This window comes from Eschrichtius robustus, chromosome 20 (genome assembly GCF_028021215.1).
Source record: "Eschrichtius robustus isolate mEscRob2 chromosome 20, mEscRob2.pri, whole genome shotgun sequence".
Taxonomy (NCBI): domain Eukaryota; kingdom Metazoa; phylum Chordata; class Mammalia; order Artiodactyla; family Eschrichtiidae; genus Eschrichtius; species Eschrichtius robustus.
Window position 1 is genome coordinate 55,571,392 of NC_090843.1, and position 22,418 is coordinate 55,593,809.

Consider the following 22,418-nt stretch of genomic DNA (forward strand, 5'->3'; position numbering starts at 1 on the left):
CCTTCGGTCCCAGGCCCCCTATATCCAAGCCTTTCGTGGGGTCCCTAAGGGCCCTCCGTTCAGGCACAACTGGGCAAGTGATGCCCTGAGATCTACTGGTCCAATGCAGGGACCGGCCCCCGCACCCCCGGGCCAGGGGTAGGGGGGAGTCCCCACCCCTGGAGTAGCCCGCGCGTCCTCGCCAGCCCTTGACGTCCCATCCGTTGTCCTCTTCTGCGAGAGAGTCTCCTTTGCGTCTCTCTGCGTTCTGGCCTCCGCGCCCCCATCCGCCCCAGCCTCAGGTTCCCGGGCCTCTCCTCCCCTTCCCCCAGCCCAGGCTGTTTGTCGGTCCGTAGCCGGTCAGTTCCTTCCTTCCTCCGCCGTCTCCACTCCCCTGCGTGCGTGCGGCGAGTGCGCGCGCCCCTTGCGGGTGTGTGCCAGGGGAAACCAAGTGTGTGCTCGCGGGCGGCGCGGATGTGTGTGTGAGCGTGTGAGCGCGTGGCTGACAAAGGCTTGGGGCTGCGGGGAGCGGAGGGAGGGGCGGGCGGGTCCGCGGCGCCTGGGGACCCAGGATGCGGTTTGCAGCTGGCCCTGGCTAGAGGCCCGAAGATGCCTCCCCCTGTTCTGTGTCGCTTGGGGCCTGGGGTAGGGCGCGGGCCACTGGGGCTGCCTCATCCTCTGTGAGCATCTCCGGGAATCAGCCTTGGGGAGGGGGTAGAGGTAGATAGAACTACTGAGTTCTAGCCCCGGATTTTCCCCCTCTTGTGCTTGGTGTGTGACCTTGGGCCGGTCTTAGCCTATGTTTAGGTCTGCTTCCCCGTTTGTGAGGTGGTTGGTCCTCAGGCCCTTTGGGGATGGAAGGGCGTTCTGGGATTCCAGTCTCCTCGCTCCCCTCCCACAGTTCTGGGGCGGGGGGGCGGGGGGGGGGGTGCCTGTGAACAGGGGTTTTCCCTAAATTGAGCTGCCCCTCGGTGGGAAGGGTGCAGCCTTGAGAGAAAGAGACTTTGGCCAGGCTAGCACGTGGGGGCTCTCTGCCATGGGAGAGCAGTGACTGGATACCTGACATCCTGGCATGCTGGCCTAACCACAGCTTAGTAAAATCTGGAACTAGAAAAAAAAGAAAAAAGATAGAGGGGGGAATCTTGGACAGACTCGAAAGAGAACTTTGTACCCATGGAGAGAGGCAAGCCCTGGCTTAAACCATAAGACATATGCCACCTGGGTCCCCTTCCCTAGGACTCAAGTCTCCCACTCTGTTGAATGGGCTTTTGTGTCAAGTGGAAGGAGGAACTCTGATGGGAGAGCAGAGGCTTCCGCCTTCCCCCACTCCCACTTTCAAAACCCTTTATCTCTCTGACCCTCCCTGCGGGGAGTTGGAAGTGGGTACCAGTGGCACCAGTTTCCGGGTCGAGCTCAAGGGGCTCTTACTTTGGCCTGGTGAGCAGGAGTACCCAGCACCGCCCAAGTGCACCAGCCCCTGTGCACCAGCCCCATGGCACACACATGTGCCATGCTGCCTGGGACCTGGGAGCTTAGGTGCCACCCTAAAGTGGGGAGAAGTCAGAGAACACGGGGGGGCCTGTAGTTAGTGCAACATCGACTTCTGTCCATAGATGGGCAAACCGAGGCCCTTGTCCAAGATGGCCCGGAGTGCGCGACAAAGCTGGTGTTCGATCTGCCTGTTTCCCACCCTCTCAGCTGGGCAATAAATGGCCTGCTTCTAGCGCTGTAACACTTTCCAATTTGTTTTTTCATGCCCCAGACCACCCCCTCTGATATTCTTAGGGAAACTGACTCTGCTAGGGGCTGAGGTGCGACGGTGGGATCAGGGAGGGCTGGTGCTTATCTGCCTCCACCCCCACTTGCGTCCCTGAGTCAGAATGGGAGAACAAGATAGGAAATTTCTGGTGAATTGGTAAGGGGGGGTGGGGCAGTAGGGAGGAAGGCCCGGAAAGCTCTGTGCAAACACCGCCTGAGCTGTGCATCCCTCCCTGTCCCTCCAGGGTGGGAGCCCATGCACCACCCTGCCCCCAACACACAGCATACACAGATTTCCTCTCCGGATAAACCTGGCTCCCTCCCTCTCTCTTTATGGTAGATTCTCCTACCACCACCCCCTTGCTGCCAAGTTCAGTTTTCAGGAAGATTTATTGTCTCTATGGCAACTACTATGGCTTGATGTATCTTGGGAGATTGGGGGGGCCGCAGGGGAATGGTCATCCCTGGCCCCAGTCCACCTGTTGCTGGCTGTCCGGCTGGGACAGAGGAGGGGAGGCAGACACTCCACTGCTCATTCATCTTTGATATTTGCACCCACCTGATCCCTGAGAACCTCACCATCTGGCCCTGCCTCCCCCATCAAAAAATGGGGTGAGTTCCCACTCTCTTCCTTTAAATCTGTCCTGTGCATTTCTGTTTTCATGGTATAGACCAGCTCTGTCCAAAAGGGATATAATGCAAGCCACGGCTATAATTTAAAATTTTCTAGTAGCCACATTAAAAAAGTAAAAAGAATAGGTGAAGTGAATTAATAATGTATTTTATTCCACTCAATATATCCAACATAATTCAACATGTAATCAATATAAAAGCTACTCATAGGATAGTTCGCCTACTTTTCATACTGAGTTTCGAAACTCAGTGTGTTTTACATTTACAGCACACGTCAGTTTGGACTAGTTGCTATTCAGGTGTCCAACAGCCACAGTGGCTCGGGGCCACCGCAGTGGACAGTGAAGGTCTAGAGTCTTTGATGCCAGAGTTCACATCCAGGCTCTTCAGCTTCCCAGCCATGTGACCTTGGGGATGTCTCCTGAGCCTTCTGGGTGATCATTTCCTCCCCTCCACCTCCCGGGGTGTGTGGCATAAATGAGAATGTCTCTTAAGCCAGGCTCCTAGGAGAGCTTCACAAATGTCAGCTCCCTGCTCTTCCATGGCTCTGCCCAAGCTGTGCCCTGGCCACTGCGCCCTCCTGTTTCTCGGTTTCTGACAGTTCCTTTCAGGAAGCGTTGGCAAACCCCTCCCTTCTTCACCAGGGCTGATCTCCATCCTGGGAACTCCAGGAGGTTCTGCCTCTGCCCTAGCATTCCCAGCGCCACCCCCGGTGATCTGGCTAATTATGGCCTCTCCTCCTCCTCCTCCTCCTCCTCCTCCTCCTCCTCCTCCTCCTCCTCCTCCTCCCCCTCCTCCTCCTCCCCCTCCTCCTCCCCCTCCTCTTCCCCCTCCTCCTCCTCCTTCTCCCCCTTCTCCCCATGAGAACCCCCTGAGGGCAGCAGGCCTCAGAAGCAGGTGAGAAGGGCCAGGTTCCCGCTCTTGCTTTCCTTACTGAGCATTGTTTCAGTTGGATGACAGTGAGGTAGCCCGGAAACTGCCTCTCAACCCTTGCCCCTACCTCCTTGGGTGGATGAGGACACTGACACCGGGAGAATGCTGGAACTTATCCAAGGTCACATGGCAGGACGGAGCAGGACCAGAACCCTCCAGTGTGGTCTTCTCTCAGGGGGAGGACAGAGCATACCCCCTGCTTCTGACCTGGAAACTCGGAGACTCTGCTGGCCAGGGCAGAAGCCCTCTGGGCAGATGAGATTCAGCTCAGTTTAACAGCAGCAGTTTGAGCTCCCCTGGGGCACGTGGCTCCTGCTCCCATGGCCCCTACGAGCCTGGCAGCCACCCACTCTCCATTCGGAACCCACTCCTGGCTGCCAGGTCAGGAGAAGGAAGGAGCCTCTCAGGCGAGGGTCCTGAGTCTCCTCTTACCAGCTCTACATCCTGGTGCCGGAGCTGCCTGTGCCCATGGGCTCCCAATCTTCCATCTGTAAAATGGAAGCAGAGCTGAGGGTGTAGGTGGCAGCATTCTGCTCCTGGAACCAGGCCCAGCAAGAGGGAGCTGGGCAGGCCCTGTTCACGTTTGGAGAATAACTATTTGAAAGCTGAGATCCTCCCCCAACTTCTCTGGGACACCTGTTCTCTTCATGAGACCTAGTTTCTTTCCCTTTGATCCAGCCCCCTGGCAGACCAGGCACTTGAAATTGGGCGGAGCAGGGGCTGGTGAGGAGAGGCAGAGCCCTGCCCTGGGGGAGTCCTTTTCTGCCAAAGAAGCTGAGACCGGTATCCATGGCAACCACTCACTAACACAAACCCAGAAGGAGAGAGGAGTACAGGGACCCAGCCTGGAACACAGGCCTGGCAGGGACTGGGGGCTTCCCCAAACACCTGGCCTCCGCGCAGGAAGGGCTGCCAGGCACGGGCTTTTAGCTCTTTTTCTGTCTGCTTGGTTGAGGCTGTCCAGAGCTGACAGTTGGGGAAACAGAAGCTCTGGGCCTTTTACAGAGTCACCTGAGTGTGTAGAAGCCAGGTCAGTCCTCAAGCTCCGTGTCTATCTTTGTCGATAAGGATATCAACACCACTCCCGCCCTGCCCCCTCAGGTGGCTTTGTCCCTTTGAGCGGCCCTGCCCTGGCCACCACCAAGTCAGCACTATGTAAGGTCTGCAGGGGGGGGTGTCCCAGGGCCACATTCCAGAATGCCTGTCTGGTGGGTCAGCGTCCAGGTGCACCGCTGGGCTGGCCTGGAATGCCAGTGCCCCAGTGACTAACCGCCAGCAGCCCATTTCCTTGCTCCTTTTTCCTCCTTGGCCACTCTCTGGCTGGTTCTAACAGCATTTTTGCTGTGCCGTTGACCTGTCAGAGAAGTGCTTTGAAACTCACTGCCTTGATTTGGGACCCAGGGCCAGTGACTGGCGCAGCCTGTGCCTTAGTTTTCCCTGTGTGAATGCGGCAGGAAGGCTGCAGGGTACAGCCTGGTCTGAGAGTGAGGCTGCTCAGAGAGGAGGAGTTCCACGTCCCTTCCCCAGACAGGAAGTGGCTTTGTTTCTGCCTGGGTGTGGGGCCCTGAAATCCTGAGGGTAGAAGGGGGATGAGAGCAAAGGAGGCAAAGAGGACACTGTCTTGATCCCCAGGCCCCTGGGGCTGGGCTCCTGGTTGGGCCCTGACAGTCTCCTGGGCTGAGCTTCCTACTCCTGGCTTTATCAGAATTGCTGTGTGACCTGAGGCAGATCCTGACCCTCTCTGAGCCGTGAAACCACGATAGATGATTTCGTTCCTCTTTTTCTGTGGTCAAGGTGTTGCTCCCAAGGGTAGTATGGGGCGCATGACTTGGTCTCAGGGACTCTTGTCTTCTGGAGCTCGGCTCTGCCTGTGCCTCCCTTTTCCAGGACGACCCAGGACTGTTCCCTAGATGCTGCAGCGGCCAACCTGAGTTTTTGCTGCCGGGTCTCCGTGGTGTCTCTGCCCTCCTTCCAGGAAGTCTTCCCCACATCCCCCTCACTCTGTCCACCTCCATCACGGCACCTACCCCCATAGAGGGTGACTGTCTCCCTTCAGCCTCACGTGGGCTGAGCCTGGTCATCTCTGTGTCCCCAGTATGTGTGGGGGGCTGGCACGGGCTTGGCTCTTGTTGGCCGACTGAGTGGCAGAATTGAGTTGACCCAGCCCTGCCTGTCCCCAAAGCCCATCCTTCTGGGCTGAAGGGGCGTTGGTAGGTTTGAACGACCCTGGACAAGGACCAGGCCCCTGTAGCCGAGGCTGGGCTTCTCTCGTGGTGGCCGGCGCTGCCCTTTTGTCCTGACTAGGGCACACAATGAGCTGGAGGCCTCATGTCTCTGAGAAGGAAGGGGGAGCAGAGATCAATGTGGTCCCTGTCTGCCCAGCCCGCAGCCCTGACAATGGGGCTTCCTGGCCCCATGCTGGGCAGAATGGCTCCTGTACATGCAGGAGGGCACCGTGGTGGCTTCGTCTGGTCTCTTCTGCAGGTAGGGCACTGGAGGCCAAGGGCTGGTCCCAGGTCACACTGCGAGGTGGGGTGAAGCAGAACGCTGGTCTGCTGTGGGCCTGGCCCTCTCGTGGTAGTTGGGAGTGGTTGGTGAAAGGAGCCCTAGGGAAGATACGGCGGAGGGCAGAAGCATTTATATTAGAGCAAGAAAGAAGCAGGACTGATGCACTAGCCAGAGCTTGGAGGCTAGGGGTGGGGTCCCAGCCTCCTGCCTTGCCCTCAGTTCTCTGCCTCCATAGAGACCTTGCTGGGGTCTACCCTCACAGCCTGGTAGCTCCGTGGGGTCTTCACGGTCCCTTCACTGCCCAGCATGGACTTGCAAATGGGGTCCCAGGCAGCAAGGAGCACCATTATGCTTTGTAAACTGTAAAGGGCCGTGCCTGGGGAGGGAGGGTGTTACTTGGTCACACACTGTTTCTAGCACTCAGGTGAGGGCGATTGGTGTGGATGTTGGGAAGGGGCTGGCTGCAACCTCTTTTCTGGTGCTTTTTGGGGTGCGGTGGGGAGCACAGGCCAGGTCGGGGCGCTTAGGGGTCTGCTCGGCCTGGCTCCTGCCTGGCTCTGTGGCCTGTTTCCTTCGCCCCCTGAATCTCAATTTTCCATCTGAGAAGCGGGGGCAGGAGTCGCTGGTCGCCTGGGCCACTGGAGCAGCACACAGGGAGAAGGCTGAGGGTTCGTGGGCTTGAGCCACGCCGTTCTGAGGTCTCTTATCTCTCCCCACCCTCTCTCCCCCCATACCCTGGACTTATCCTGGGTCTGTGGCCACACAGGCCACACCCTCCATGGGTCATGATAAGGGTGTGGCCACCTTGTCCGCGGCCCCTGTTGGTCTCGGGAGTCCTTGAGCCAGAACAGGGCCCGGGAGGCTGAGATGGGAAAGGAGTGGCCCTGCAAAGCCCCCAAATTGCTAAGGCCGAGTCTGGTTCCAGGAAAGCTGGCCCCAAATGATAGACCAGAACCACAGGCCAGAGGCCCCGCTGCCTGTCCCCGCCCACTCTGGGCAGAGAGGCTTGGTGGGAATGGGGGTGGGGGGATGGGGAGGGGGGGCTCTCTGAGCTCTGGGGGTGGTTCTGCTCGCCTCGGGCTGGGGGGTCTGTGGGCAGGGCCCTGGGTAGGGAAGGGTGCTATGGGGTGCTCTTTATGGGGACAAGTCTGGAGTTTAAGTCTTCTAGGGAGGGGGTGGGGCCTCCCTGAGGGGCTGAGGCTGTGGGCCAGGGGTCCCATCCTCATGGTCCCTGCAGAGATGACCACTAAGCTGTCCTGACAGATGACCCAGGTCTGTAGGCAGGCATGGGGGTAGGCGGGTTAGCACATGTAGAACAAACACGATTAAGATTTAGAATGGACCCAGTAGGGATGTATAGGGATCCTGGGTCAATCTCAGATGGGCAACCTGAGGCTCAGAATAGGGGCCAGATGCTCCTGTAGGTCACTCAGTTTGTCCCTGGGGGACGGGGGGAGGGTCTTGCCCTGTGGAAGCTCTGGGGCAGGTAGAAGTGAGTGTGCTTGACAGCCGGGTCTCTGGCTGAGGAACTGCCTTGGCCCATCCCCCTTAGGCTCGGGAAGGAGGGGGTGGGTGCTGGCGGGGCCAGGCTGTGGTTTCCCAGCCTTAGCCATTCAGAGCCAGGTCAGCAGAGCCAGGCCTTCAGGCCCCTATAATTACCGGGGTGGGAGTTGCGGCCCTGCATTGGAGCAGGGGTGAGACTTCCAGAGTGAGCCAGCCCTGAGGCCTCCATAGGGGAACCAGGGTCCCTCCAAGAAGGACCAGCCAATGGCAGGCATCACCCATCCCTTCAGATCCCTAGGCTCTGTCTTTCCAGCCATCTGCCCCCATGTGGGAGAAAAGAACGCTGAAGTGGGAATTCCCGTTCTCTGGGAACTGGTCACAGCCGGGGCTCTTGCCCCATGATGATCTTGATGACCTATGATAACGTTTGTAACATTTATTGACTACCTACTATGTGCCAGGTACCATTCTAAGCATTTTACATGGATCAACCCATTTAAACCTCACAACAACCATATAAAGCAGATCTTAAAATTAATCCTTGTTACAGAAGAGGAAACTGGCACAGAGAGTTTAAGGAACTTGCCTAAGGTCACAAAGCAGGGAAGGTGGAGAAGCCAGGATTTGAAGCCCGATGGTCTGGCTCTGGAGCCCATGCTCTTGGAAATTCAGCTATGCTGCCTGCTGCTCTGAGAGAGGTAGGGTAGACATGGGGTGATGATGGCTGTGTCTGGGGAGTGAACGTGAGCGCCAGGTGGCCTGCCCTGGATGACAAGGCAGAAAGAGACCTCAGGATCATGTCCCAACCTTGCATCTGAGGCTGGTCTGAACTGGGGGGTCCTGAGGTCAGTGTGGGTTTCCTCTTACACCTTGGCCTTTTTGAGGACTCTGTGATGTCAGCAGGTTGGGTTCTGGACCTGGCTCCTCTAGGGGCTATTGAAGGACCAGCAGTGATGGGGGATCACTGCATCTGTGACCAGCCAGATGGGTGAGTCGGGCCAGGTTCCATCCAGCTCTGCGGGTGCCTTCAAAGTTACAGGCACCTCCTCAACAAGAGCCCCAAAGGAGGGAGTTGGGGGGCACACCCTGATAGACATGACCTTGGATCTGGGCCCTGGATGAGGTGGATCTTAGCAGGTGGAGATGAACAGTCCAGGAAGAGGGCATGGCTGTAGTCAAGGCCTGGAGGCCTGTGGGCCATGATATGTGAGTCACAGGGGCTTCAGACCAGCCAGGCCAGTGGTTTCCAGTCACCTGGGCAGTGTGTTAATAGATTCCTGGCTCTGGCTTCTAGACAGGGTGATTGTGCAGACCTGGAGCACGGAGGCCTCAAATGCTAGAAGAAGTCTGGGCTTAATTTGGGTGGCAATAGGGAGCCACTAAGCTCTACTGGGAAGCCACCCTCAATGACCTAATTTGGTTACACTCTCAGAACAGTGTCTGGCATGTAGTAAGCACTCAGTACACGTTAACACCCATATTATTGTTGTTGTTAGCAGTAGTAGTACTGAACCAGGGACCTGGGCCAATGGGTTTTGAAGACCTCATGGGTGACTCTGGGCCCTAGCCAGAGTTGACAACCACTGTGCCATGGCCTTAGCTCCTTGAGTCCAGAGATGGTCTTGTGGTCTCTGAAACCCCAGCCCAGGACTTAATAGGAAGTTGATAAGTGCTTGTGTGGTCAGGCTGCAGGAGGGATGCTGGATGGGCTAGTAGAGGCTGGAGGCAGGGAGTCCAGGGAGGAGGCAGTTGGTGAAGGAGAGAGAGAATCGTTGGGGCCCATTCATGGGAGGCGAGGGGGGTGTCATGGCCGACTCCCAGGTGTCTGGTCTGGGGAGTGGACCAGGTAGGTGGTGGAGCCGTGGAATCGGGGTCCAGGTGGCTGGGATGCTGAGACATGATAGAGCCTGTGGGGTTGAGCCACCAGAAGGCAGTTGGCTTCAGGTGGGGATGGAGATGAGGACATCGAGTTGGGGAGGGGTGAGAACTCTTTTAAGAACTTCAGCTGTGGGAATCCCCAGGCGGTCCAGTGGTTAGGACTCGGTGCTTTCACTGCCATGGCCTGGGTTCAATCCCCGGTCAGGGAACTAAAAAAAAAGACCTTCAGCTGTGAAGGGGGGAGAGAGAAAGAGCGGCTGGCAGGGGGGATGGGGCCGGACTGTTGTTACCAGCAGGATGAGAGAGGGGTGAGCACATTTGTACGCTGGTGTGCAGGAGACAGGGGTGAGGGAGATGCTGATAGCACAGCTCAAGCCAGCGGCTGACCCGGGCCAGCTTCCCGGGGGGCAGGAGGGGCAGCTGGCCTCGGACAAGAGGCGAGCCCCTTGGAGGCTTGAGAGGGGTGTAATTAGGGTCAATGGGTAAGAAAATTCAGGTGCTCCTGCTTTTCCAGAATGTTTTCTTGGCTCAGGGAGGAGGACCCTGTGGGCAGAGGACGATTGTGGCTGTGGATTTGGGGTGACTGCCTGGAGAGGCCTGGATCGGGAGCTGTGGCCGTGGGACAGAGGGGGGCTGCGGGTGTGGTGGGAGCCCCACCTTGCCCGCCCCGGGCTGGTGGGGCTGGAGTGGGCTTGGTCTGAGCTGGAGGAGGCTGCTGCTGGGCGTGAGGCCCGTCCTGTGACCCACTAAACCTCAGCCTCCAGGAAGGAGGCTAAAAATAAGGCTGTGGTGAAGAAGGGAGGGGGTGTGTGGGTCCAAGCCTGCCTGGAGTCCAGAGGAAAATCTGAGACAACAGTCCGGGCTGCTGTGACACACGCTTCCCGTGCCAGTGGCCAGTGGGGTCTCACCCGCCTGCAGCCGTGGCCCTTTGCAGGCCTCGAAGAGGGAAAACAACCGAGAAAGGCTCAGGCAGGGCCTGACCTAGGGTCTTACGGCCTGTACGAGGCCCTGTTCCCTGGAAGGGTTTCTCTGGCCTTCTGCCTGGAACTCAGGCCTTGGACCCAAGACTGGGTTGCCGGGGGGTACTGGGGTGGGGACATCCAAAGCTGCCTGTGCCTTGGGGTCTAGACTGCTCAGGAGTTCCCAGGGACCCTGGATGCCCATCTGATATGGTGAAATATTCCTCCCCCTTACGAGGAACTCTGTTCAGTAGAGGAAGTCAAGGAAGGCTTCCTGGGACTTCCCTGGCGGTCCAGTGGTTGGGACTTCGCCTTCCAATGCAGGGGGTTTGGGTTGGATGCCTGGTCAGGGAGCTGGGATCCCACATGCTTCAGGGCCAAGGAACCAAAGTATGGAGCAGAGGCAGTGTTGTAGCAAGTTCAATGAAGACTTTGAAAATGGTGCACATCAAAAAAAAAAAATCTTAAAAAAAAAAAAAGGAAGGCTTCCTGGAGGCAGAGGCAAATGCTGGACCTTAAAGTCATGGGTGGGGGAGTGCATCCAGTCAGATGGCTAGGATGTGCCTTGGGGAGGAAGCAAGAGTGTTTTGATTTGCTGTGGACACATGCCGCCTTTATCATGACCATTTTGATATGGCCGTGGGTGGGGAACCACAGTGCAGGGCCCAGGGGGAGTTTTACCCTCCTACCATCTCCTGACTCTATCCATCCTTCCGTCTACCCAATGCCTAAATTGTGATGGTCTCTGTCCTGGGTTCTGGAGATGACTTGCCATGGTCCCAGCTCTCAGGGGGCTCATGATCTAGTGGGGGGAGAGGCAGGCCCCCGCCCATCCACCTATGCATCCACGGCAGAAACAGTCACTGGGGGCTGGCTGTGTGCCAGACCCCGGGCTGGGGGGCAAGAGTGAACCACGCAGAGGCTGTGTGGCAGAAAAACAAGCTTTGGTTTTTGATAATAGACCCGGTTTCAAATCTCACCCTGACATCTTATGTGCTGTATGACAAGTTATTTCATTTCTTGGAGCCTCAGTTTCCTCATATGTAAAATGGGGATGATAGTCATAGATAAGCCTGGGTAGCAGGGATAGAAATACCCTCTGTAGAGCCTCACATAGTACCTGGAACTTAGCAGGAACCAGTAACTAGTGGCTCTTTGCTCCCGGCCACAGTGGATCCAAGGAGCTCATATCCGTGTCCCTCTGTGTCTTCTCTGTAGAACAAACTAATCCTAGTGTGACAAGTGTTAAAACAAGGATGGACAGGGGAGAGTGGGGGCAACTAGCTTATGGAGGGTGGTGGGAGGGAGAGAAATTAGGGAAGACTTCCCAGAAGAGGAGGCATCTAAACTAGTCTTGAAGGTATGGCGAAAATTAGCTCAGCCAACAAAATTGCCCCAGGGTAAGAAGAGGGAGCGTGTGTAGTCAGGGGCCCACGAGTAGTTTGGGGTGGCGAGGGTGTGGGGTGCGGGGTGGTGTCCTGAGAAGTGAGGCTGGAGGGTGGGGTTGGCGGGGCTGAACCTGCAGCCCCACGGCCTGCTGAAGGCAGGGGAGCCACAGGTGACGGTGATTCTGCAAGAGAGGGATGTGATCGGATCAGGAGGCTACAGAGGCCCTGGCTCAGGACTGGGAATGGGCTGTGAGGCCGGGAGGTGAGTGTGGGTGGCTCCCCAAGGTCGGGCCCAGCCATGCCACCCACAGGACCTGATCGAACTCAGGGCCTGTGAGGCCGGGTCGGGGCACCTCGGAGATCCCACTTGGTGGACCTGCCATCCTCAGGCCCAGGACCGGCCCCTGGCTTCTGCCTTCAAGGTAAAGTCACAGCCCGCCCTGGTTATTAAGTCATTAGCTGGGTCTCACACAGCCTCTTCATTATGGGTAATTATGGTGAATCCACTCTGGGTATTAACAAGGAGGAGACCAGCTGCTCTTGGCTGTCAGGCTGCTAGAACAGGAAATCCCTCAGCATCCCATGCCTGGGTCTTGGGTGGGGGGACAGTGGCTTCTTCCCCAGCCCCAGCCACTGGACAGGACCCTTGTACTGTGTTTGGAGATTCCACTTTCACCCATTTCCCTGTTGTGTGACTCTGAACATGTGGCTTACCCGTCTGTGCCTTAGTTTCCTCATCTATCCAGCGAGATGATAGTACCAGCCTCATAGGGTTGTGTGAGGGTTAAACTAATGAAGCACTTAATAATACAAACCATCGTCATTTTAAATGCTGACATCATCATCATCGTGTCGAATAGTTCCGGGAGTCCCCCGAAGGCAGGGTCCTGGTCCCTTCCTCTGTCCCCTGCGTGGGGAGCTCCTGAGACAGGCCCTGTCTCCTTTCTCCCCTCTTCCTTCTCAGTGCAGATGTGCAGTGGTCAGGGGGACTCTGGCCTGTGGCCCAGCCTCCTGCTGTCCTCAGATAAGCTGAGGCAGGGGCCCTGGGAGCTGTGGGGCTGGGGGTTGGGCTTACCCGGGAGCCCTGGTTGAGGGCTGCACGAGGTCAGAGGGGGCTGGGCAGTTGCTGGCCTCTATACAACCACGGCTCGGTCTGTCCACAGCTGTCGATCGTTTCTAGTTGTTCTGGTTGCCGCCCCCCTTTGATTGAAAAAGCCCTAACGAGAGCGAGAGCGCAGAGGTGGCTGGGAGTTGGGAGAAGGGCAGACATGGCCTCAAGGGCTCCCCTTCCCCCAGGAAAGCAGGCCCGGAGCCCCGCCTGCTTCCCTCTGCCCCTGGGCTCCTGCATCAGAAAATTGGGAGTCCTGGTTATTCTCCTGAGGGCAGCTGGGGGAGCGTGTGCTTGTGCACACGTGCAGGTGAGCGGGTGTCGTGTTGCCTGTGAGGCCTCTCCGCCCTCTCCTTGGCCAGGGGGCTTCTCCGGCAGCTTTCAGTGGCTGCCCACCCACTCTCCGGGCTGGGGGCTTTGTGGTCTCCCCTGACGGCAGGGTCCACGTCTGGGGTCCCAGCACTTAGTCTGGGGCTGAGCTGCAGATGGGCAAGAGGCCCAGGCTGGTAGGAGGCTTGGCTGCCCCGCCGGGCCGAGTAACCGTGGAGGAGCCTCGCCTGTCCGTGCATTGGACCCCACACGGGCCGAGTGAGGGGATGTGGTCCTATCCCCAGTGTGAGCACCTCTGGGTAGAAGCTTGGCCTCCAAGGTTTCTAGTGGCCTGGCTAAACTCGGCAGGGTGGGGTTCTCTAGATGGGGCCAGGCTGGGCCCTGCAAGGTGGAAAGAGGGCCGGGCTGGGGCTGAGGGTCACCTAGGTGGGGTGTGCGAATGGGGGCACCCGGGCGTCAGGCGTCGCCAGTAAGCACCCTCTGTCTTCTCCTCCCAGGTGTCCTTCTGGACATCCAGCAGCACTTCGGGGTCAAGGACCGAGGCGCCGGCTTGCTGCAGTCAGGTGAGGCCCACCTCCCGCCCTGGCCCCCCTCCCGCTTTCTAATACCTGGTGGGGATTCCCTGCCTGTCTCTTCCCTGGTCCTGACTCACTGGAAAGAGCGTGAGTTTTGTGTCCAAATCCCACAATTGCCACTCACAAAAGGCACCACTTCCCCGAGCGAGCCTCTGCTTCTATTCTTGTGAAACAAAGCAAATAACACCTGCCCTGAGGGGCTGTGGGTGAGATACAGGAATGCAGGCAACCTGGGAATCGCCTCTCAGATGCCAAAACAGGAAACTCCAGCTGGTCAGCCCCAGAGCCTCTCGAAAACCCAGGGCAGGAGCCTGAGAACCTGGGTCCCGGACTAGACCTGGGCTTGAGGTTCTCGGCCCCTCACCCCCCGGGGCCCAGCCTTGGGACTGGTGGGGAGGCAGGGCCCGAGCCCCCCTGGGCCAGGGCAGCGTGGCAGGTGATTAAGCAGTTATTCCAGCCTCTGCCCCTCCCTCCAGGGTCCATGTCAACCTTGTGGCTGCCCTGCCTGCTATGTAGTCCTGTAGGACCTGAGCTCCTGGCCCTCCACTGGCTGTGGCCCTGCCGGCTGTGCCCTCTGCAGGACCCTCAGGCCTGGGCAGAGACTCAGAGCCAGTATTACATCCCAGGGCTGGTTCTGACTCGGCCCTGACCTTGCTGTTTGGCCAGCTCCCTTGGCCCTGATTTCCCCTTGGTCCTGGAGTCCATCTGGCTGTGAGGCCCAGTTAGATGTGGCTGCGAAGGTGCATGGTCTGCATTCCACCCTGGGAACCCCGTCCCCTCCCGGGCTCTCCTGGGAGGGAGGGGCGGAGAGGCTGGCTCTGTCCAGGAACCTGCCTGACCTGTCTGGGTGGCATTCCACCACGCACCCGTGCCAGGCCTCCACGGCCTCCTTGAGCCACAGCCATTCAGCTAGGCTCAGTGCCCATCCTCATTTCCCAGATGGGGCCTCTGGGGCTCAGAGAGGGGAGATGAAAGCTCCAGGGTTCAGCCCGAATACGTGAGAATTAACCGAGCTAGGACTAGGGCTGGGCTGTGCCGTCCAGCTCCTCCTAAGGGCGCCCAGGTCCCTGCCCCCGCAGACATCACCTCCACCCTGGATGTGAGCCCAAGCCCCTCTGCTGGCTCCTCCCCGCCCCCCGCCCCCCTTGCTTGGCCTCCCTGGCTAGGTCAGAGCAAGTCATCCTGCCCTGGGGCCTGGGACAGGTTCCTCCAGCCTCCTGGGTTCCGTGCAATGCAGTGACCAGCACTTACAGCTGGAGAGACAGAGTTCAAGCCGGATGGGAGTGTGGGAGGGACCAGGCTGCCGAGCTGGGGAGGAAAGTGCAGGAGGGAGCCTAGCTGCCCATCCCCCTCCTCCGTGGCCCCTGAGTCACTGGGGACCCAGCCCGAGCCTCATCCCCCTCCTGCTCTTGGCGTTGCTGACTGATCTGCTCTGGCCTCCTCCGTTCAACTCCCACTGATCGAGGTCAGGGCCAGTGCAGCTGCCCAGGGAGCGGATGGGAGGGCTGCGAGGGTCATAGCGCTGCCTCAATTATGTCCCAGGCTGTGTCCTTCTTATCCTTGGCGACCTGGCCGGAGGGGGATAAATCACCCACTGCATCATCTTGTTTGAGTCTTCCTCCTACAAGCCCCCTTTGGTCAGCTTCACTTTCCAGATGGAAGGACAGAGGTCAAGAGAGGGGAAATGACTTGTTTAAGGTCTCATGGTGAGAGAGTAGCAGGCCTGGCATTGGGACTTCTGTGTATGAGGTCCTCTTGGCTTGGGATGGGGGCACAGATGGCCGCTGGATTGGTGAGGCTTATCCCAGGTGCCTGAGTGTCTGGCATCTCAGTGTTCTCGGGGTGGGTGCCTCTGGGCCATGGTGAGAGTTCCCAGCACTCTCCGAGACCCTCTAGTCATTACTCTGTGGCCCTCACCCTACCACCTACCCTGGGCACAGCTGGGATGGCTCCCCAGAGTGTCCGTGCCTCTCTGGCCAACTGAGCCAAGAAGCCAGGTGGGCTAGACCAGGATGTGACTCAATGGGCTACCAGGCAAGTCACCTAATTGGCCTCGGCCACAGGCACCTGGCTCTTCCCTGGTAAGGTCAGAGCCAGGTGTTGCTGCTTGCCCAGATCAAAGGGCCAGGGCTGACAGCTGGGGTGCCTGCTTATTTGTGGGCACCAGGAGCTGCTGGGCCAGGAGACAGGGTTGGGGGGGGGCGCGTGGGGTGGCTGAGAGTTCGGCCTGGGCCTGCCCCTGCTGTTTCCCCTCGGGACCAACTCAGGGCTGGGGTTCGTGGCATCACGAGGAAGTGTCAGGATTGGGGGGCGGGGGCAGGGGGAGAGTGGGGACAGAGGAAGAACCAGCTCAGACTGAAACCAGACAGCGCCTTTGCTTTGGGACTGAGTCTCCTGGCCTTGCTCCCTCCTCACTTTCGCCAGCCTGGCAATATCCTCCCGCTTCGACAGAGACTCAGGTTCTGAAGGCAGATCTAGGCAGCCCCCGTGGCTCTCCCCGCAGGACCCTCCTGTTAGAAGGGAGGCCCGAGAACCTCCCTCCCTGAGGCCTCAATGGCCAACCTAGGGTTTATATTCTGAGCGGAGTTTGAAGGAGGAGTACTTCCCATTCTTCCCGAAGGGGCTCTGAGTCTGGTGGGCTTCCAGGTACCGATGGGGCCGGCTGTTCTGGGTCCTCCCCATCATCCTGCCGGCCTGGGCCTCCATCCTCCCCATCCTGGGGGCAGGGAGGGTGCTCGGGCAGAGCCTGACCCCACCCACCCCACGCCTGCCCGAGCACCCTCCCTGCCCACAGGATGTGGAGGGTGGCGAGTCTCCTCCAAATAACAAGTTGGCCGGATCCGGACTTTGTAAAAATAGCCCTGGTTCAGCCCAGGCTGAAGTGGGGCTGGACGTGTGCTCCAAGGCCACAGTCTGGGGACTCAGGGCTCCCCCAGCGCAGACCTCACCCGCTCCTGCTCCAGGACCACCTTCCAGCAGCTCCGTGGGTTCGGAATGCGGGTGGTCGGGGGGCTGCCTGCAGGGGCACAGAAATCTCAGCGGGAGTCGTTTCAAGCTTTGGGTGCTGGCCTCCTCGGCAGGCCCACGGGAGAAGGCCTTCAGCCAGCACCGTGAGAGGTGGGTGGCGCCTTAGGGATGCCGCCCAAGCCCTGTCTCCTTGATGACCTCGTGCCGGCCCTGTGAGGAGGGGCGCATCACCCATCTTGCAGAGGAGGGAGTGAGGCTCAGCCCCATCTTCTCTGGGTGAGCCACGGACTCTGACTCCTCCCACTCGGCCCTCCGCGGCCCTGCCCCCTGCCCTGGCTCCCTGCCCGCGGCTCCATTGTCCCAGACCTGTGGGCTCAGCACACGTGAGCTGACCGAGGGCTTCCCCACACCCTGACCACAGGATGTCCTCGTGCCGGGAAAGCCGGCCCTGCCGAGACCAGGGGTGGGGCAGCCAGTCTGCCCAGAAAGCTCTCCTCAACCAGACAAAGACTGTGGGGTTGTGGGTGCTGAGCCCAGGAAGCTTCTAGGCCAGGTGGTCTTTATTTTCAGCAGAGCTTCCCGCTGGCTGGAGAAGGCTCTGTGCCCCCATCTGGGACATGGGTCACCTGTCCAGGCCTTTGCCTGTGCTGTTCCTTCTTCTTCTTATTTTTTTTTAAAATTAATTAATTAATTAATTATTTGGCTGCGTTGGGTCTTCGTTGCTGCGCGCGGGCTTTCGCTAGTTGCAGCGAGTGGCGGCTACTCTTCGTTGCGGTGCAGGGGCTTCTCATTGCGGTGGCTTCTCTTGTTGTGGAGCACGGGCTCTAGGCGCGCAGGCTTCAGTAGTTGTGGCACGCGGGCTCGGTAGTTGCGGCTCGCGGGCTCTAGAGCGCAGGCTCAGTAGTTGTGGCGCACGGGCTTAGTGGCTCCACAGCATGTGGGATCTTCCCGGACCAGGGCTCAAACCTGTGTCCCCTGCATTGGCAGGTGGATTCTTAACCACTGCGCCACCAGGGAAGCCCCTGTGCTGTTCCTTCTGCCAGGAATTTTTTTCCCTCCAGGCCCTACCTAGCTGTGTTCAGGCCTCTCTGCTGGCCTGTGACAACCCTGAGGGCCGGGAGAGGTCCTTTATCTTGGCTCCCCAGAGCAGAAGGGAGGGCTGGAAAGATGGATTGTGTCTCCCTGCTAACCTTGGATTCCCTTGTCCCCAAGGGGAAAGCCCTGAGAGACGAGAGAGTCCAGGGTCGGGAGGGTTGCTGTGTCATCTTGGGCAAGTTCTTCCACCTTCCAGTGGCCCCAGCTGTACAATGGGACAGATGGTAAAACTCAGGTTGGGACTTGGTGACCTTTGGCGGGACAGGGGTGGGGATGGGGCGTGGCTGCCCCAGCAGGGGTCCATCTGAAGTCCCGGGTGCCTCTGCCCACCCAGAAGAGCAGGCAGAAAGCTAGCGGGGAAAGCACTAGGGGGGCTGCCTTCCGGTTCTGCTGTGGACAGGACGATAGGGATGGACCAGGATGGCTGAGGTCTGGCCGAGGCCTGGCTCACCTCCTTCAGCCCCTCTGCACCCACCCAGTGGGGGCTTGGCCAGTGCTCCTCCTTGAAGGGGGAGAACAGTGTGCTGTGGATCTCCACTGCCCTCTAACTAACACCAAACCTGGTACTAGGGGTTAGGGCCCGATCTCCCTCCGTGGCCTCACCTCCCACTGCTTCCTCTCTATCACCTTCTCAGCCTACAGCCTCACGCGTCTTCCTGCTGTCCCCGACACACACTGAACTTTCTCTGACCTTTGGAACATCAGCTGGGATCTTCCGCCTTCCCAGCCTGGCCGCCTGTGGTGTGATTTAGAGCAAGGACTCTGGAGTCAAATTGGGGTATAAATTCTGGCTTAGCCACACACTAGCTGTGTGATGTCACTCCTTTTAGCCTCTACTGTGTCCTCCGTAAGATGAAGATAATAGGGAGAATCAAATGAGATAATCTGTGCTTACGTCCAGGGCACATCCCTGGGCCTTGCCTATAGTAAATGCTCCATAAATGGTAACTGCAATTATTATTAACAATAAGCATTATGCCTCATTAACCATTATACAGTCTTATAAGGTTTGTAATTTATATTTTAGTATACTTGATTTTAAGTAGTATCATCGCGGTGAACTCCTATGCAGCCTTCAATGCCCTGCTCTGCCATCACTGCCTCTGTGAAGCCTCCCTTCATTGTCTTGGTAGGATTTGGCCCTCCTTGCTGGTCCCCTGGCATTTTAACTCTTTAAGCTGGGCAACCCATGGACAGGGTCTGCTCCTTGGCCAGACAGGGGGGCAACTCCTATTCTGATTCTTTCTGCCCACTCCTCACCTAATACAGACAGGCATAGAGGGAACAATTCTTCCTTCTCCCCTAACATGTGTAAGTCCTGATGAGACTGAAATCTCTTTCCAGCCCATATCCTGGTCTGATCTCAGGCAGGTCCTGGGAGACAGACCCAGCAGGAAAAATTCTTTTTCTGGATATGAGGAAATAATTTCTACCTTGATTGATCTAAACAAGGGCCCAGTGTTGACCAAGGCTGACCCATTCTGGGCAGGGCGTGGCATTAAGCACCTTACACGCATTATCTCATCCAGTGCTCGGAGCAAGCAGGGAGTTGCTATTTTTATCTTCATTTTACAGATGAGGAAGTTGGCGCGCTGGAGGTGGCTTAGGTTCATGAGAGTTGATTGTTAAATTTTCAGGAATTGTGTGAGCTGGTTGTTAAGCACAACCATTATTACAAACTAAATTATATAAACTTACAATTAAACAACATCACAGCATAGCACAGGGAGATCGGCTCGGTGCTTCGCAATGACCTAGAGGGTTGGGATAGGGAGGATGGGAGGGAGGCTCAAGAGGGAAGGGGATATGGGGACATGTGTATGCATATGGCTGATTCGCTTTGTTGTGCAACAGAAACTAACACAGTATTGTGAAGCAATTATACAATTATACTTTGTATAATTATACTCCAAAGAGCTATTAAAAAAAAAAGGCAAAGGTAATAAACACTCAGAATTCATCACCCCCTAATTATTTTGCTACCTTTCACTATTATCTATGTTCTTAAGGTTATTTATGTCTGTTGGATCTAGGTGGTAGAAATACTCTATGTACAACTCTGTGACTGCATCTGTCTTCCCAGCTCTGATTAGTGACATCACATTGGTAGCTTGAAATCAGACCATGGTGGGAGTATTTGCACCATGAAAACGGGCAAACACTACACATCAGGACTCCCCCCGCCCCCCGCCTCATTTTTGGAGAGCCAGTTGCTAAACATTTATCAGCACACCACTGAATTGAGGGACAGAGAGGTTGTGACCTGCCCAAGGTCACCCAGCTGGGAAGGAATAGAGCTGAATTCAAGACCAGGCACTGCGTCTCTGGTGCCCAGATTTGTGCACCTCTCTGCTGATGCTGCCCGAGGCCCCAGTCACACAGTTGGGATTAAAAGATTGCCCCCCACACCCATACACGCTCACCATCCTGCTCCCTGGGATAAGTGAGGGACAGTCGCGCTGCTCCAGCCCAGCCTGCTCTCACCTCCTTGCCTCCTTCCTCCCCTCCCTCTATCTCTTCTCCTAGGGGCTCAGGTCTGTGAGGGAACAGCCAGACCCTGTGAATGTTTAGCTTGGCCGGCCGTCTTATCTGCCCACCCGGCCTTTGTCTGGCCATCTGCCCGTCAGCTGTGGGATTGCCTTCCAGGAGCAGGAATCAGGGGCTGCCTCACCGCATGACCTAGCGACTACCCTGCGTTGCTGGACTCTTTATCCCCCCTGGGACCTCGAAGGCCCCTCCCATACTGGTAGTGCCATCCCCACAGGGTCCTCTGAGACTCTGCTGCTCTATTGTTCTGGAAGAACAAAACCAGGTCACATAACTCCTCTGCTCAGCATCCTCTGGTGTTTTCCTTTCTCACCCGTAGAAGCCACAGTCACCACAGTGAGCCACAAGGCCCCACCCCATCTGGCCTTTCCCCCAGGGTCCCTCTGCTCCAGCCACTCTGGCCTATTTGTTGTTCCACAAATATGCTAAGCACATTCCTGCCCCAGGGCCTTTGCACTTGCTGTTCTCAACCCAATATTTGCATGATTTGTCTCCTCATCTCCTCCAGGTCTTTGCTGAAATGTCACCTCTGACCTTTCTATTTAAAATTTTAACATCTGTTTTCTTTTTCTCACACACTTTTCCTATCTCCTGTTTCTGCCCTTTTTCCCTCCTTAGCATGTGTCACCCCTTGACATACTATATTTTTTATTTCATTGTTTCTCACTAGAATGAAAACTCCAAGAGTCTAGGAATTTTGGTCTTTGTTGAATGGATGAAAGGATGGATGAATGAATGAGTGAACGAATGAATGAATGAACAAATGAATGACAATGTTTCCAAATGTCAGGAAAGTCTCTGCAGTCTGCTGGGAGTGAGGGTGGCTGTGTGATCTGGCAGGTATGAGACTGGGGGTTCCAGGTCCAGTTCTGCCCCAATTTGCTGTGTGACCTTGCGTAGGTCCCTTTCCCTCTCTGAACCTCTTTTTCAAGTATAATAAGGAGAGTAGCATGGCAAAGTATAAGGAACACTGGCTCTGGAGTCAGACAGGGAGTCAGGTCCCCACTGGGACATTTACTACCGGTGGGGCCTTAGGCAAGTCACTTCTCTCTGTGTGTCTCCCCATCTGTGAGGTGGGATGGGGGTCGGAAAGATACACAAGATGCTGTGTGGTGAGCCCCTAGCACAGCCCCTGACAAGTAGAAAACGTTGAATAGTGAATAATCTTTACTCTTTTAAAAAGTACCCGAAGGGCTCACCTGCCACTGGGCGTTGAGGAGGATGGAGTCGTGGAGTCTCCTAACCCAGAGGGCCTGTCCCGCCTCCCCTGGGCCCAGGTCTGGCCGAGGTTGCCCCTCTCGGGCAGCGGCTGCTTCCTCAGCAGGCACTTGGCCTCTCGCTGGGTGGTCTGGGCGGGTGGGCTCAGCCATGAGACCCATGTGCCACACCTGCCGCTCTCCTCTCCCCACGCAGTGTTCATCTGCAGCTTCATGGTGGCTGCGCCCATCTTTGGCTACCTGGGTGACCGCTTCAACAGGAAAGTGATCCTCAGCTGTGGGATTTTCTTCTGGTCGGCCGTCACGTTCTCCAGCTCCTTCATTCCGCAGCAGGTGAGGCCTGCCCGGGCTTTCCACCCGGCATTCCTGCTCATCCCGTCCGTGTGTCCTGGTTCCTCCAGCGGGTGGCAAGTCTGATTGACCTGTCCTTGTCTAGACTGGGGTTCCAGCCTGTTGGGTCCAAGTATGGTGGGATGAGGGGGTCTTTGGGTACTTCTATACACTGGCCCTACCGATTGGGCTTTCCCCTTGCTGGCCTTGAACAGAGGGAATCACAGCCCTGTGTGGCATCCTGACTCTCTCTGAGCTGCTTCTGATTTGGGGAGGATGCAAGGATCAGCGGGACAAGTCTGGCCAAGGAGTCAGGACCCTTGGGTTCTAGTTCTGGCTCTGCTGTCATCTTGCTGTGTGACCCTAGATACGTCACTACCCTTCTCTAGACCTCACACAGTTTGCTCTTTGTCCGACCATCAGCCAACTCCCTGGGTCAAAGTCCTAGGGAGACAAACATCAGTTCAGTGTAAGGAAGATCTTTCTTTTTTTTTTTTTTGGCCACAACGTGTAGCTTGTGGGATGTTAGTTCCCCAACCAGGGATTGAACCCGGGCCCTCAGCAATGAGAGTGTGGAGTCCTAACCACTGGACCGCCAGGGAATTCCCAGGAAAGAAGATGTTTCTTACTTGGCTCCCACAGTTCTGGATTTGAATATCCCAATTCTGTTGCCCACTCAGCTTTGTGATCTGGAGAAACTTAACTTCTCT

The 22,418-nt window shown here is 57.2% G+C and overlaps 1 protein-coding gene across 1 annotated transcript in view; it reads left to right on the forward strand.

Moving 5' to 3' along the window:
- SPNS2 (SPNS lysolipid transporter 2, sphingosine-1-phosphate) overlaps positions 1 to 22,418 on the forward strand; it is a 34,127-nt gene that overhangs the window by 447 nt on the left and 11,262 nt on the right. The window contains exons 2-3 of the mRNA XM_068530254.1: positions 13,475 to 13,540; positions 21,575 to 21,711. Of these exons, the coding sequence (XP_068386355.1) occupies positions 13,475 to 13,540; positions 21,575 to 21,711 (203 nt within the window). The remainder of the gene's footprint in view (positions 1 to 13,474; positions 13,541 to 21,574; positions 21,712 to 22,418) is intronic.